General features: G+C 38.1%; 1 protein-coding gene across 1 annotated transcript in view; it reads right to left on the bottom strand.

Moving 5' to 3' along the window:
• The window catches only part of adamts3 (ADAM metallopeptidase with thrombospondin type 1 motif, 3), a 214,831-nt gene that overhangs the window by 32,005 nt on the left and 168,983 nt on the right, over positions 1–13,843 (bottom strand). Inside the window, exons 17-19 of the mRNA XM_074671066.1 lie at positions 11,118–11,281; positions 5,331–5,487; positions 4,531–4,663 (exon numbers count right to left, since the gene is read on the bottom strand). Of these exons, the coding sequence (XP_074527167.1) occupies positions 4,531–4,663; positions 5,331–5,487; positions 11,118–11,281 (454 nt within the window). The remainder of the gene's footprint in view (positions 1–4,530; positions 4,664–5,330; positions 5,488–11,117; positions 11,282–13,843) is intronic.

Below are 13,843 nucleotides of genomic sequence, written 5' to 3'. Positions count from 1 at the left end.
AGCGCTGCAGAATGGCGGAGAAGTATCCCTCGTTTGCCTGTTGCCGCTACTCCAGCTAAACAGAGCAAGAAAAGAAAGACAGAGGCTTTCTTTTCTTGCTCTGTTCCCCTGCCTCTAATTACTGCCCCTCTCGCTCCACCTCGGGCATGTCCCCGCTGACCCGATGAGGTACTTGGCTCCTGGCTGTAGTCTGGATCAGAGTCTAATAAACTCTCACCACAGGGGCTCTGACAAGCAAAAAAAAAAAAAAACTGTGATATTTGGTAAGTCCTAGAGGAAATGTAGATTTACTATTTGTATTATAGCTTTACTCCTGATATCATGTCACAGGTAAAAGTGGACGATTCTAACACGACAGTCGCGAGTACTGACAAAAGCCACGTTTGTTGATTGTTTGTTTTAGCTTTACGTTTTAAAGTTTTGGTGTTTCCTTACCTCTAACTGAGACATGACTCGACATAGTGCAAAACATAAAATGAATGTCATTCACAATCAGAGTCGCGAATCAGCGGCACCCGTGCATGTGAGCGGGGGCGTTGCTTTGAGGGAGCTCCAAGGGGAGGGGGAGGAGGGGCTAGGAGGAGTCCTGATGAGATGCTACATTCAAATTCATGCTAGTTTTTCAGGACTGCCAACCCTGCCTTCAAGACCACAAAGTTAGTACATAGTCAGTCAGGGGGACCTGACGTGATCCTCCTTCAAGAAAAGATACGTCAAAGGGAGATAAAGAAAGAAGAAATATGAGTGAAAGAAAGAAGAAATGATAAAAGAACAAGAGAAACAAGAAAGAGAACAACAGGAAATATATGGAGAAAGGCAGAAAAATGCACTGCAAAAAAGTGAAATCTCATCAGGTGATTTTTTGTTTTATTTTCAGTAGAAAATGTCTTTTTACACTTAATATGAGCCACATTCACCTGACCAGTCCAGAAAAATGTTTTATTTTAAGTTATTTAAAGACAAAATTAGCTCTGAATTGCTTATAACAGGTTAAAAAAATCTGCCAATGGAACAAGAGAAAAGTAAGACGGTGGTTTGAAGCAAATTTTTGAGTAATTCTTTCTAGTTCCGTTGGTAGATTATTATTTTTTAAGTGTCACAAACAATTCAGACCTCATTTTGTCTTTAAATAACTTGAAACAAGACATTTTTCTGAACTGATCAGTGAAATGTGGCTTTTATCAAGCAAAACAAGACAATTTTACTTAATATAAGACAAAAACACTTGATAAGATTGGATTGAAAATTGAAGATTGAAAATTTTTGAGCCTCTTAAGCCTTCAAGATGTCATTTTCCTCATTATACTCAGGCCCTCCTCTTTATCCACTCTGTCTCCTTCAGTCACAGCGGCTGGCTACACTAAAGGCTTCTGCTTGTAAATACAATCTTTTCTTCTTCTGCTTCAGATCAGCTGCTGGATTAAATAAGTTTGGGAGTTGTGATTCACATCACGTCACTGATGGACCAAAAATACCAAGCCCAGATTCTCTGTGATCTGCATAAACCTAGGAAAAAAACCTTGCTCATCATTTATTCTGAACTTTTTTCCCCCATCAAAACTAGAAACAAGAAGCAGTCAGAACCAAGCAGAAATAATCCCAGACAAGGGTTTAAAAATCCCTGAAGCAGCTGATGAAACATTTTGAGGATGAAATCAGCTCAAGTGGAAACCTTAATTTTACAGATAATGGCTCATTTACTCAGTGTTTTGTTCAACTAAAAAAATGATGCATTGTTTTAGATAAACAACTGGCAGCATGATTTTCAGGAGGAGGGTATTTAGGATGCAAAGAAAGTTCCTGAAAGATGAGAAAGTTTTCTGGAGGTTAACCTTTATGCAAATCTCCTCAGGCACATGCTGCTGATAACTCTGAGACCATCGATCACTGGTACTTTGATGCCCTCTGGATAAGCAGAGCTGTCACAACTTATTAGCTTAGCTGTGTAAAAACACTTCAAAATAATGTTCTGGCCAACAGCGGCCTCCCTGCTCAATGTGACATCACAGGACTTTAACGTGATTAGCGGGGGAGCGTCTCTGTGGAGATGAACTCCAGGATTTTGGCTGTTAGATTAGAGCTGAGTGTGTAGCTGAGCTGAGCGGTGACAGGGAGCCTGCTGCTGAGAGAGGGTGTGTGAACAGGGTGTGAAAGTGAGGAGATTTCATCCTCTGCTGTGTGTCATCCTGCATATCTTAAAGCTGCTCCAGAATCCATCAGATTTCTTTAGAGTTCTGTCTTCATCTGCCAATTAGAGGGCTGTTAGTCCAGGCTTTTAACAACCAGCTGTATGTGAACAAATAGGGACAGTATTTGGTGTGAATTTGTTCAATTTCCCCCTAATTTTTGAGACGGCTGTTTGATACGCTCATGAAAGGTCATTCATTTGATAATGCACTAATTTGCTACATGTTAAAATACTTTTGTCATGAAGACTGTATTTTGCACAGATGAATAATGTGAATCTGATGTAGGAAGTAGTTTTTTTTCTTTTTCAAGCAAGTGGCAAGTGCTCGTTAAACTAGCATGAAATGTCAATATGTGACAGTAATTTACCCTTTACTTAAAGAAAATTCTGGTCTAATATTGAGTTAAAGAAACACTCTGTGGTGCGATGGTCCAATGAAAAAGACTCCTAAATATAAAGACAACAGCAGAGGTAAGTGGTAAGTTTAGAGCAGGCACATCAAAAGTCAGGCACCGGGGTCCTGTAGTGTCTCGTGGTTCATTTCCACACAGCCCCCGATTTATTTCAGGGTCATTTTAATTTTGACGCTGAAATATATCATATTCTAAATGATGTAAACATTTATGTTTTCTGCTTAGTGCACAAAAAAAACCCAAAGTCAATCTTGTATCGTCTCACTAAACTACATTTGGACAGTGTATAGACTCGACACAGGACTAGATTTTGAAATTTACAGTTATGAAATGGTGAAGAAAACATTTTAAAAAATGGTGCAAAAAATAATTCAGAATGCAGGATGCAAAATATTTGGAGCTAAAAGTGTTGTTTGCAGGTAAAATTAGTCATAATGAAAACAATCCTGATAAAATCCAAATCCTGATCCTGACACAGAAACATCCTGACATATTTTCTCCATATCGCCCCCTAATGGAGAACGTTTTCGTTGGTCTGAAGCAGAGTTTGCTGATGTTTACACAGGATGTAACACTAGGGATAGACGGATTATCAGCCCTGTTTTGGCTCTCATGCAGCTGCGCCGCAGTCTGCAGTCACTTCTCAGTCCCCAGCACTGTCCCACCCACAGTACCATGCAGCGCTGTCTCTCTCTCTCACACAGAATACATTTTTCTGCCTCTTAAAAAAGATAAGAAACATTTTAAACTTCAGACATTCAGGAGCTACTTGTTGATGTTTCTTGGCACAGAGTTTCTCCGTCTCCTATATGGAAGCCCTACAGCCCTAGATGGTCAAAACATTTAAAATCAATCATGTAAAACCAAACAGAAAATTAATATAGCTGCATAACATGCCTGCAAACACAACTGCAAAATAATATGCCAATCGGCTTCAAATATCGGTAATCGGACTCCTTGCCTACTGATGATCGGTATTGGCCCTAAAACGTCCATATCTGTCTATCTCTACGTAACACTGTAGAAAACTGACCACTGATCATCTGGTATCAAGAGACACTTGAGGAACAAGTAACGTTTGATTTTGCACTGCAAAAAACAGAAATCTTATCAAGTGTTTTTGTGTTATTTTTAGTAGGAAAAATCTTTTTAGACTTGATATGAGCCACAGTCACCTGGTCAGTCCAGGGGTATGTCTTACTGAATTGCTCGTAAAAAGTAAAAAAAAATCTACCAATGGAACAAGAAAAACGTTACTTCTAATAAGACATTATTCTAGTTTCAAGCAAATTTTTGAGCAAACTTTTCTTGTTCCATTGGCAGATTTTTTATTACCTGTTACGAGCAATTCAGACCTAACTTTTGTCTTTAAACAACTTGAAACAAGTCATTTTTCTGGACTGATAAGATGAATGTGACTCATATTGAGTATACTGTGGAGATCATCTCACAGGTTTATGAGTTTAAACTTTGTACTCCAGACTTTTCAGTATCCCTGATATTTCACCACCATGAGTTTTATGCAAATCTTTATCATTTGTGATATCCATCAGGTATCATAGCGTTCTTCCAAAGCTATTATGTGTGCGTCACTCAGCATCTATGCATGAAAATCCATAGCTAAAGGACAAATATAGAGAAAAGAAATGAGATTATAAAAACAAAACGATTGATTGTGCACATCTGGAGGAAAGATCTTTTGTTCTGACAGCTGGAAAAACAAAGAAAACCTAAAGTTTCCATTGTTATTTTCCATAGTATCCCACTTCATCAGACACTCCACTGAAGAGCGTGCTGATTTGAATTCAGCTCGTTGTTTGAGAAGCCACTTAAACGTTTGATCTTGATAGACTGCGGCTAAGTCCTCCTTTGAATCTAATCAACTGTCCATACGTCCCCCTGAGAGGGACTGAAGGAGTTTGTACTCACTGGGGCTGAGTGCAGTCCTGCAGATTACACATTCTGCGGATGGGTTTTGGTTTCTTGTTGGCGTCGCAGTAACCTCGGTGGATCATCTTTGTGTCTCCTTTCTTTCGGCAGCCATACTTTGTGTACTGGAACCCTGTGAAAGAAGATTTTTTGACTCTGTGTTATCTCAAAAAAACCTATTCTGAAACCTATTACAGGAGAAATGTGATAAAATTTCAATCAGTTTCCAAAGCTGGTGATGAACACTTTATCGCATCTGTACTTTTTCTTTTGGTATTCGTACTCAACGAAACCAATTTTTATTCAAATTGAACATTTCACACCTTTGACTTTCGGGACTAAAGTTAACTTTCCTTTGTTTGAAAAGAAAACTTGTAGAAAAAATTAGTAAAAAATGTCCTAACTGTTAAAAGATACTAAAAACTAAACTAAAGAACTAAAAAAGGGAGCAAAAAGAAAAAAAAAATCACCAACAGAGAAATTGAAGGTTTGTGGTAATTTTTGGTGCCCTGTGACTATTGATTGGTAGTTTGATCAATTGTCCTTTACATTTAAGTCTCTTATTCTAAGAAGTGAAGTGATGTGGTTGTAGTGATGGCAAACAAGCAGGAAAACGTCTATTTATATCCAGAAAAATAACCCTGTACATCTTCAGTTGCTTTATTTCTTTCTATTCATAAAGAACTGAAAAACATGAGGTCTCTCCACAGCCCGGTCACTTCACATGATTGAAAGTTGCACCAACAGGACGCCATTCTTCCTCTGTAGTCTTTTCTATGTTGATGGAAAATTATAATTACCTCCGGCACAAGGCTTGGAACACGGGGACCAACTCTTCAGAGCCCACTCATACGTGTCCTCCTGGATCACGTTGTTGTTGTTGATGGGCACGGAGTCCTCATGGATGATGTATTTGTACATCAAAGTCGACCGTGTTTCATTGTCTTTGGGTACAATCTGAATGGGAGGAGGAATTAAGAGAGGACTTAATCGTTACAGGAATATACAGAACAGAGTTCTTCTCTTTTAGAAAGGGACAAACAGTGACCTGAATATTTTCTAATAACTCAACCAGCCTGTTATTAGAGAAGAAACTAAACTGCATAAACAACTTCCTTTTCATGTTTTCTGTTTTCAAAACTCAGGAAAAAAAAAAAATTAAAACTGGCGTCAGAAAATCCTGCAGGGAAACAACAGGAGGTGTAAACAGGTGTTGCTGTGGGTTTGAGAGATCAAAATACACCAAATGCTGCAACTACGCAACTGCTGAAAATAAATTCACATTCAGGTTTTTAAAGTTCATGAGCAGACCCAGAAAATAATCTTCTGATGTCTGAATCATGACTTAATCTCATTCCATAAGAACATGTTTATCATGGTGTGTATTTTTACTCTGTACAACTGAAACAACACCATCATCTGTGTGATGTTTATCATCTTCTGACACAGACCCTGGAGCGCTGACAGGCATCAAAATAGCTATCATACACATCCAAATGTTCTCAGGGTTTACTCCATCAGAGATACTTCTGAACAATCATCTCAGCTTCAGGGTTTGGTAATCTGATGTTAGTATCATTTACAACAGTCGACTGTAAATTGAGACTTAGGTTAGGGCACCAGAGAAATAAAGGATGCAGTAACCCAGTGTTTCTCAATTCCCGTCCTGGGACCCCCCTGCCCTGCATGTTTTAGATGTTACCCGAATCCGACACACTTGATTCAAATGATAGGCTCGTCACCAAGCTCTGCTCAAGCCTGATAACGAGCCATTCATTTGAATCAGGTGTGCTGGAGTAGGGTAAGATCTAAAACATGCAGGGCAGGGGGGCCCAGGACCGGAATTGAGAAGCACTGCAGTAACCGATGGAGATCACAATACTAAGAGTTCATTAACAGACATCTGAGGCCTTTGATGCCTTTTTTGCTTTCAAAAGTTGCTGGTTGATGCTTTTTTTCCGTCTGAAGGAGTAAAATCTATTTTCTCTCCCCGATATGAAGATTCCAGAAAACAATGGGAGTTTTTGTTTTTGAGAAGACATCATCAAAAACAAAACTACTTGCTCCTCACTTCACAGTTGACTTGTCTACCACCAAAGGCCAGAATGAGCTGGATTTGGATCTGAGCACCTCTTACAGAAACATATGATTTCTGTATTCATAATACTATCCATTACGGAAGCGTATTGCCACCACACCACAGGAAAATAACGCTTATCAGTATCATGTTATAACGCAATAAGTTTCACATGAAATAACGTGTTATAACGTGAGACGAAAAAAGGGAGGCAAATGAATTGTCAATGTTTTGTTATAATTTTGTCTGTTGATTGTTTTGTTATATTTTGGCAGATCCTGAGCATCTTTACCAGAGGCATCTTCTCCCTAACCAGCTGAAAACTCTTCACTGAAGCTTATGACAGATATAAATGTAAATCAAGCTTCTGAGACATATCTGTTTTGTGCTATTGCAATCTGCTTCACCTCTCAATCACCGCCATGCTGGGTCAAAATGATTTTAATTAGTCGTCAAAGTACTCTTAATTTATGCTAAAAGCCCCCTGCTTTAACAAGTGTTTCTGAAACAAAAAGACTCAACTCCCTTCCCTTGGATTAATTCTCAGTTAAAGGGTTTATGATGGATGAGGTGTAATTAAATTCTGTTGAATCTGCATGTTGTCTTCAGCGTGACTGGAACAAAACGTCTGGACTTTTAATTACAGCCTCTCGATAATAAGAGCGATCTATTTCCGAGTAATCACTAACAAAGTCCTGTTGATGTAAAAATTAGGAATGAGCATTAAACATCAGAGATTGGGATGGGAATTGATACGATTTTGTCAATACCGATGCCCTTATCCATTCTGCTTATCGATCTGATTCTTTATAGATTCGCTTATCAATTCCTGTTGTGAGTTTTCTTTGTACAAAAAGTAGCTTTACAGGTTTTCTGTGTCAACAACATTTAATTGAGTTTATACTGTAAGTGAATGAAATGTAATTGGTCCCCGAGTCTGGATATTTCTGGGCATAATTACACAGGAACAGGTAAGCAATGATTTAAGTTGTTTGGAAGCTTTCCGTAGTTATGAAGTCAGCCATGAGCTTTTCGATCGCCTGTTAGCTTTTGACATTTGAAATTCTCAGTATTTTTTACTAAGAGTTGATGTGATATGTTTCTGTGGTGAAAGTAGAAATTCTATTCTGAAGCTGAAGTTATACCGATGTATGCTAACTGCTAGCATATCAATGCAGTTTCCCATATACGTTAGCATCAAGCTTGCGCTATATTGTTATTTTTGTAAATAAAGTGATTTATGCCATTTCAAATGTACTGAATATGAATCTCCTGAGAGAGAGTAATGTTCATTTCTTTAGAAAGTCAGTTCTGCAATAAAACTACAAGCTGAAAATCCTGAACCAGAGTTTTCTTGGAAAACTTTATCTAACTGCTAAGCTACGATAGCTGCAGCAGACTAGTTGACAAAAGGCCCAGCGGCTCCAGCACAATGTAAAGAATTGATAAGGGAATCGTTAGGCACAAAGGCTATCGATATCGATGGATTGAAACATTTCTTATCGATTCTCATCAGGAACCGTTTTTCGATTCCCATCCCTAATAAGAGGTGAAGAAACTGTAAACATTTACGAGTATATTTAGAGATACTGGTTCCCTTCTAACATATCAAAGGTATAAACATTCATGTGCAACATCTGATGCAACTTAACCTGAATGTAGGATTAAAGGATCAACAAATAACTGGCTTAAAGCTCCTCTTTCAGCTAATCCTCCATCACGTAATGAACTCAATTTAGTTTAACTGGTGCTGGGGTAAACTTGTTGTAGAGGATGCGAAACAAACTAAAGAAACTTCTTTCTCCTTAACATTAGCTCTGTATGAACACCTGTGGCCATATGATAAAGTCACCCCTTTCTCTGTTGAGTAAGTCAGTTCCCACCCCTGCTGCTGTCACAGATTAGTTAAGGTTGTCTTCCAGATTATTCTCTAGTTGCACTATGAGGCACTTAAAAAATGAGACCCTTTTTTTGTTGGTGTTCCCCTGGGATAATTACTGGGTCCCTTATCATTCTTTACATAAAACATCACTGAAAGGAGCCACTGATATCATAGAGCATCATATGTTATACAGATGACACTGTATGTTAGATATGTCCTAAAAAAAGCTTAGTATTACATATGTGTCCTCAGTATGATTAATCTACCCTTTTGTTATACTGAATGTCAGAGAAAGATCTCACACCGAGTCATTCCTTGTGGTGTCTCCTTCAGCTCCCAGTCCCATATAGTTTGTCCTTCCTGAGCAGAACATTAATGAGTGCGAGGCGTGACGCCTTTGTTTCAGACCTTTATTACATGTTCAAGCAACCAAAGTGGTGCAATCGTTTTTTATTCATGGATGAAGTGGAGTCTTTTCTTTCCTTCCACACCCTGAAGTCCACTAGGCTTGATTAATGGCTCTTTCAGAAGCTCACTCCGACCTCAGCTACACTGCTTCTCCCTTAAGACTAGAGCTGCTCATTGACTGTGAATACACTCAAGTGAAGTGACCTAAAGACACTCATACTGAATGTATGGCTAAACTGAAAGACTTCAACGTTTCTTATAGAACCATAAGTGCTGGGGATACAGCTGAAATGGCTTTTTGATAATCATTTAGTATGTTTTTTGGTTTATATGCTTTGATAAAAGCTAAAAACAGCCTTGTCCATTTTCAGTACTAGTCCTTTTAAATATTTACACTGTGACTTTTTTCCTCAGGGATCACCCCTGAGGAGACTTACTGAAAATGAATAATAGACAGGTAACCTCACTTTTTACCTGCACTCTCCTTTGAACACATGGATAAGAGAGTCAGGCTGCCTGAATCAAATGTGTCCATAAAAATTTGTGCGTTAGCTGAGTGCTTGAATCACGTTGTGTGACTATGGGGTCTTCAAAAGAGGCAGGCTCCAAATTTACCTGAACCTGTGCTTTTACTTTCACTGGCTTTTCATGAGTTCAAGTGTTTCTGCAGCTGAGAAACAGGCGCTAGCTTGTTAGGCTAAGATGAAATGCTTTTCTCCTGTATTGATTCTTTGCTGTTTTTTGGGATGCCTATTTAGTTTTGATTGGATTTTTTTTTGTTTTTTTTTGCCATTTTTAGTTTTCTTTTTTTAATACCAAACCAGACTACTAAAAGGTGAATGATGCTGTCGACATACTGCATCAGGGGGAGCTATGTTTTCCCAAAAATGAACATCACATATGAGTCAGGTTTAACAATTTGTCCAGGGAATCTGATATCAAGTTACAAGATAGTTGAAAAAATTCACCCTCTGCTTGTGAAAACAGGTAAATGTTTTTTTTTCATCCAACCCCATGTATAAACAAAAATTGAAATACAGGAATTTTGGAAAAAGGAAAGATGGCAGGTTGGATTTAACCCAGGTTGTCTGCTCCAGAAATTGTTTCATGGGGGACGCAGCCTAGAATGCTGAGCTACACCAGCGGCCTGATGAACAGCAATTTTTTAACTCTTCTGCATAAGCTCTATGTTTTGTGACAGCTTGAAATTGGTGCACAAGCATGCATTTATAGCAGCGGTAACACTTTACTTTAGAGGTCTGCAAATTTCATCACACTTAGGTAATTATTAGACAAAGATTTTTCTCATTTCTTTGAATTTTCATAAGAATTTGGTAAAAATTAACACATAACTTCTGGCCAGAATCTGTTTTGCAGTGCACCTGTACTCACAGTGTCTATCACAATCAGGTGAGGCCAATTTACAACCCCACTCTTGGTGAATATCACATCTGAAGCCTCCAGTTGTATCATGTAAAACATTATAGGCCTATTCATAAAGGTTTATCATTTTACATGTGATCTCAATGATGCATATCAACAAACTGGGTACTAAAAAACTTGGTGAAATTAAATAACAAATAGCTAAATAACAAATTATTTGCTAATTGTCACCTTCTTACCTTGCAATTTAAAGTAAATTTCAAAGAAACAAAATAAAAACCCCAGTGACCTACCAATTGTGACTTGTGGCAAGAAATTTGGACATTAGTTTAAAGAAGTTTTATGCTAACTTCAAAGAAATAAGAAAAAAAATGTCTTATTATTTCCTAATTGTGATGAAATTTGTGGACCTCTAAAGTTAAGTGTTACCATAGCATCCTTTGTGGCTCAGGAAAGATGGATGCCATATTTTTGATCCACTATGATGAAATCCACATTTAACACGTCCTTTGAAAGATACAGAAAGGTGTAGCCTGTTAATCAGTAAATATACAGTCTTTATAATCTCTTACATTTCTTTTTATAATAAAGATTCTTCTTTCTTTTAAAAATAATGTGCTCTGCCCACCAAGCTGAAACTAATATCTGTCTAATTGGTTAATTCATGAGTTTCATTCAGATCTGACAGAAAATGATGCTGCATGAGGCAATAATAGAAATGGAGGAGATTAAACTAGTTAACTGAGCTGCTTCTTTTATTCACCATGCATTGTCAAGCAAATGAGCTTTTACTGTAATTACAACATAAGCTCTGATAGAAGGAGGAGTTTTTATTACCAGAACAACCACGGGGTCGTGCAGAGGTCCATCGGTATGCAGGGTCTCCACATCGTCCTCGATGATGTAGTGCCACTCAACGCCCAGGTCGATGAAGCTCCTGGTTCTGACTTCCTCTCCTTTCCCGTTGAGAATGTAATGTCCCGTCGCCTGGTTCTTGATTGCTGTAATCAGTCATTTTTTATAAGCAGCTCATAAAATCAAAATGCCTTCATTCATTCATCTTTACATTTTGAATCAGGAGGAAGAACATCTCAAATTGTTCTTTCATGAGTGGGATTCATGGATATTTCAAAACCCCTGGCACTTGCTTTTAATTGACTAATTAACAGGCTGACAAACTTCGTATAAAAGTGGTACGCAACAATAAGTTGAGGGGAAGCTAAAATGCAATTCATGAGGTTTAACTTGGGACCAGATGACTCCCACAGTTTCTTCCTACTGCACCAAATGTTGAAATACGGTCATATTTTCTTTTAAGGGTAAAGACTCAGGCGTTTGAATGTTATATCCTGCAGGTTAATGCAAAGCAGCGTGACTCAAAAGTGATTCTCTGAAGACCAAATTTCTCACCGAGGCTTTGCAATGTCGAGGCGATTTCACACAATTTCTACCGAAGAGGACAAAATGGTGTTTCTTATCTTACAAATAATAAGACCTTTGTGTTTTCTTTCATTTAATTTTTTTTGAAGGATGCATTTAGAAGCAAACTGACTTGACTCCTCAAGAAATACTTTTTGTAATCTTAAGACAGTGCAGTTTGTAGAAACTGGAACATTTAGTGGTCAGATAGTAGGAAAAAAAAAAAAAAAATCTCAACCTACATCTAGTAAATCTCCAGAAACAACGGTGGACATGAAGCTCCTTTGACTCCATTTCAACTAATTTTGTTCTGCTACAATACCATGACTATTATTACTTTCCTTTATACTTCAGGTTTAATATTGGCATGAAGAAAGGGAAAGAGAAAAAAGGAGACCTCTCTTACTCTTTCTCCTCATGTATGAATCCAGATCAGTGTTTCTCCATCTTCATCCTCATCTCACTACAGAGAAACCTGGTCTAAATGCATATGATTAATTCTGATTATGAACTGTGTTGGATAACCTCTCATTTCTGTCGGGATTATTAAGAAACTGAGGGGGAGAGATGAATGAGGGGCAATGAACAATCATGTAAGGCTGGTGGAAAGATCTGCACCTTAATCAGCAAGGGGCAACATTTTTCAAAGACCTGTTGACCCTTTAATCACACTGGAACTATATTTAATCTTGTATTTATGAAAAAGGAGAGTGAAAACTGGAAGATGTTTTTGTTCATAGAATTCAGCAGTGGTCAGGGGAGGAGCAGCAAACTGTCTGCCAGTAACTATCCCTCAGGGCAGACTCACTCCAAATATCACCAGCATGCAAGAAAGAAAGTTATTATTTCTGTTTCTACTGATGCAGGCTGAAGGAGGCTTTCAGCTTCCCCAACTTGGCAGTAACAGCTAAATTACTCTGAGGAAAACAAGGGAGGCACAATTTAGGTGCTGGGAATAAATCAACTTGATGAGCTTGTTGCAGTCGAACTCAGTGATCTCTTTGTCCTGCACACGCTAGTTTTTTAGAACTTTGCCAAATTACTCACTTTTTGCTAATATTTGCGGTGGGAAAGATAATGACAGGCTGTTACACCAGCAAAACTGTTTCCAAACAAAAGCTGCTGCACGGAAACTGTTCCCCCAATGTCTGAACCCCATGAAAACACCCACATGGAGAGACACTTAAAGCTTTTTTCTCCCTTTCCTTCTTAAAACAAACCACAACTTGAAGACATGAGGAGCATCTCAGAGTTTACGACTGATAATCCTGACCACGGGGTATGATGTTTTATGAGATTTATATGCAAATGAGCTGCACTGAAGACTTTCTTAGGGTATCTAAATTGTTTGTTTGCCTTCTGTAACACTGAAGATTAGACAAATTAATATGGAGTCAATTTGAGAACACTATACTAACAATTATCTCCAAAAAAATTGATTGTATACACTATCTGCTGATGCACAATGTTTTTTTATTTTTTCATTTTGTGTTTAAATTATAAGAATAAGAAAATGTAAATTTGCATCATGTATATGCTTATTGTGTTACAGTTTTTCCAGGAAACAAGACTCAAGGTCAGAAAAAAACAAAACAAAACATGGCAGGCTTTTGGCGTTTGCAAAGAGAAACCAAACTCAGCAAACCACTGTCTTTTTCAAAAGAACAAAGTGACGCATTCACTGATGGTTTAAAGCCCCCAAAAAGTTTCTCACTCTGTGTCGGATCAAGGCTACAAGGAGTGAACTGTTTGGTAGATCACAGCCATAGATGAATCATTTTTTAATGGGAGGCTAAATGAAAAACCACACATCAATTAAGGATAAAAGAAGAACTCACCGAGTGTTTCAAGGTGCACTTCACCCTTATGACATTGTTCTGAAAAAGAATTATCTGGTAAAGGAGCTAAATTAGCTTCATCACTGCTTTAAAAGCAATCTGTCAAGGTAACAAACTCAGGATCAAAACATCTAACTTTCTTTTTTAAAGCTGTTCTGTTATGTCAAACTCTTCTTCTTTGAGTTAGGTAGCAGCATTCAAATTTTATCCTCCGTATCCCAGGACAAAAGCTGTCAGGTGGATATAAAGGCCTTAATGTGAAACTTGGGGAGCTCTTTGAGAAACACGGCCTGCCTCTGGCGGAGC

The sequence above is a fragment of the Halichoeres trimaculatus genome, unplaced genomic scaffold (assembly GCF_033239565.1).
Source record: "Halichoeres trimaculatus isolate MK-OKI-2021-1 unplaced genomic scaffold, fHalTri1.1 fHalTri1_scaffold_5, whole genome shotgun sequence".
Lineage (NCBI taxonomy): Eukaryota > Metazoa > Chordata > Actinopteri > Labriformes > Labridae > Halichoeres > Halichoeres trimaculatus.
Note: the sequence above shows the minus strand (reverse complement) of the source record. Positions and strands in the feature narration are given on the sequence as shown.